Consider the following 1,609-nt stretch of genomic DNA (forward strand, 5'->3'; position numbering starts at 1 on the left):
TAACCTTTGGCTTATTTTTGCATGACTGCAGTTTGTGTTTACTATTAACCTTACTAATCTTATTTTGGTTCTTGACTTGTCTTGATTTGTAGATTACCTTCCCTGTGACCACATAAGCAAGTGGACGTGTGATGATCGTACATGCATCGACAGACGTGATCACTGTAATGGTGTTTTTGATTGTCCTGATGGGTCTGATGAGCGTTACTGCAACTGCTCATGCACATCACCAAATCAGTTCAGATGCCAAGATGGGACATGTCTGTCAGCTAGAATCCGTTGCAATGGTCAAAGAGATTGCATAGATGGATCAGATGAATGGGGATGTTGCAATGAAGTCACTGAACATACATGTGGTGATGGAACCTGCATTGATCGCCGCAGACTGTGTGATGGTCAGTATGACTGTTCAGATTATAGTGATGAACCTTCCTACTGTCGTGAGAACTGTGACCCCAATACAATGCATCAGTGTGGAGATGGAACGTGTATCGACCGAAGAAGAGTCTGTGATGGTCAGTATGACTGTTCAGATTATAGTGATGAGCCATCCTACTGTCGTGAAATTTGTGACCCCAATACAATGCATCAGTGTGGGGATGGAACATGTATAGACCGAAGAAGAGTCTGTGATGGTCAGTATGACTGCACTGATGACAGTGATGAGCCCTCCACTTGCCAGACATATTGTGATGATCAGTATGAATATAGGTGCAGGAATGGAGATTGCATCAATCGTCAACGATACTGTGATGGTTACAGTGACTGCAGCGATGGCAGTGATGAATACAATTGCCCGCAGACATGCTCTGAGTATCAGTTCCAGTGTGGCGATGGGACCTGCATAGATCAAAGACAGTTGTGCGATGGAAGGGCTGATTGTAGGGATAGTAGCGATGAGGGTCAACAGGCAGGATGTTGCGTTGCTCCTTACTACTTCCAGTGCCGCAATGGAGATTGCATAGATGCCAGTCTAGTCTGCGACTATTATGAAAATTGTTATGATGGTTCTGATGAATATGGTTGCTGTAAGTTATTTTTGTACTTTTGTGTATAGTTTCACAATGGATATGTCATGAATCTCAACCCACACTGAAAGTGCATATCTGATTTGCTAACATGCCATGATATCTTTACATTTTGTGTGACTGGAAGAGTATATATGTAGTGTAAATATGTACCTACATACTGTAAATTCATAAATATAGTCCATTCATTATATTCAGTGCATGGTCTAAGAGCCAGAACAGAAGAAAGTCTTACCATAAGCTTACCAGTTTTTCAGATAGCTAAGGTTGTGTATATTTTAAAAATAATTATAATTCACTTTGATATGAAAGTAGAAATTAAATAGTTAAAAGAATGCAGATCCTCTTATTCACTATTTCATATACTAACAATTTTCTGTGAGTATGTGACCTGAATTATTAAAACCAAATATTTTGATATTTAGTTCTTTATTATGATGATTTCTTCTGATATTATCCTGTACTGTATATACATATATCTCATAGACTAAAGTCTGTATCCATGAGAGCAAATAAGGTTTAAATATTTCTTAGCAATAATGAACACATTTTTCATTTGTATTATAAAAAACACTCCCCGT

General features: G+C 38.5%; 1 protein-coding gene across 1 annotated transcript in view; it reads left to right on the forward strand.

The window, feature by feature from the left end:
• LOC119594807 (basement membrane-specific heparan sulfate proteoglycan core protein-like) overlaps positions 1 to 1,609 on the forward strand; it is a gene marked incomplete at its 5' end in the record, with an annotated part of 219,836 nt that overhangs the window by 154,229 nt on the left and 63,998 nt on the right. Inside the window, 1 exon segment of the mRNA XM_037943897.1 lies at positions 93 to 1,028. Coding sequence (XP_037799825.1) covers positions 93 to 1,028 — 936 coding nt within the window.

The sequence above is a fragment of the Penaeus monodon genome, chromosome 34 (genome assembly GCF_015228065.2).
Source record: "Penaeus monodon isolate SGIC_2016 chromosome 34, NSTDA_Pmon_1, whole genome shotgun sequence".
Taxonomy (NCBI): Eukaryota; Metazoa; Arthropoda; class Malacostraca; order Decapoda; family Penaeidae; genus Penaeus; species Penaeus monodon.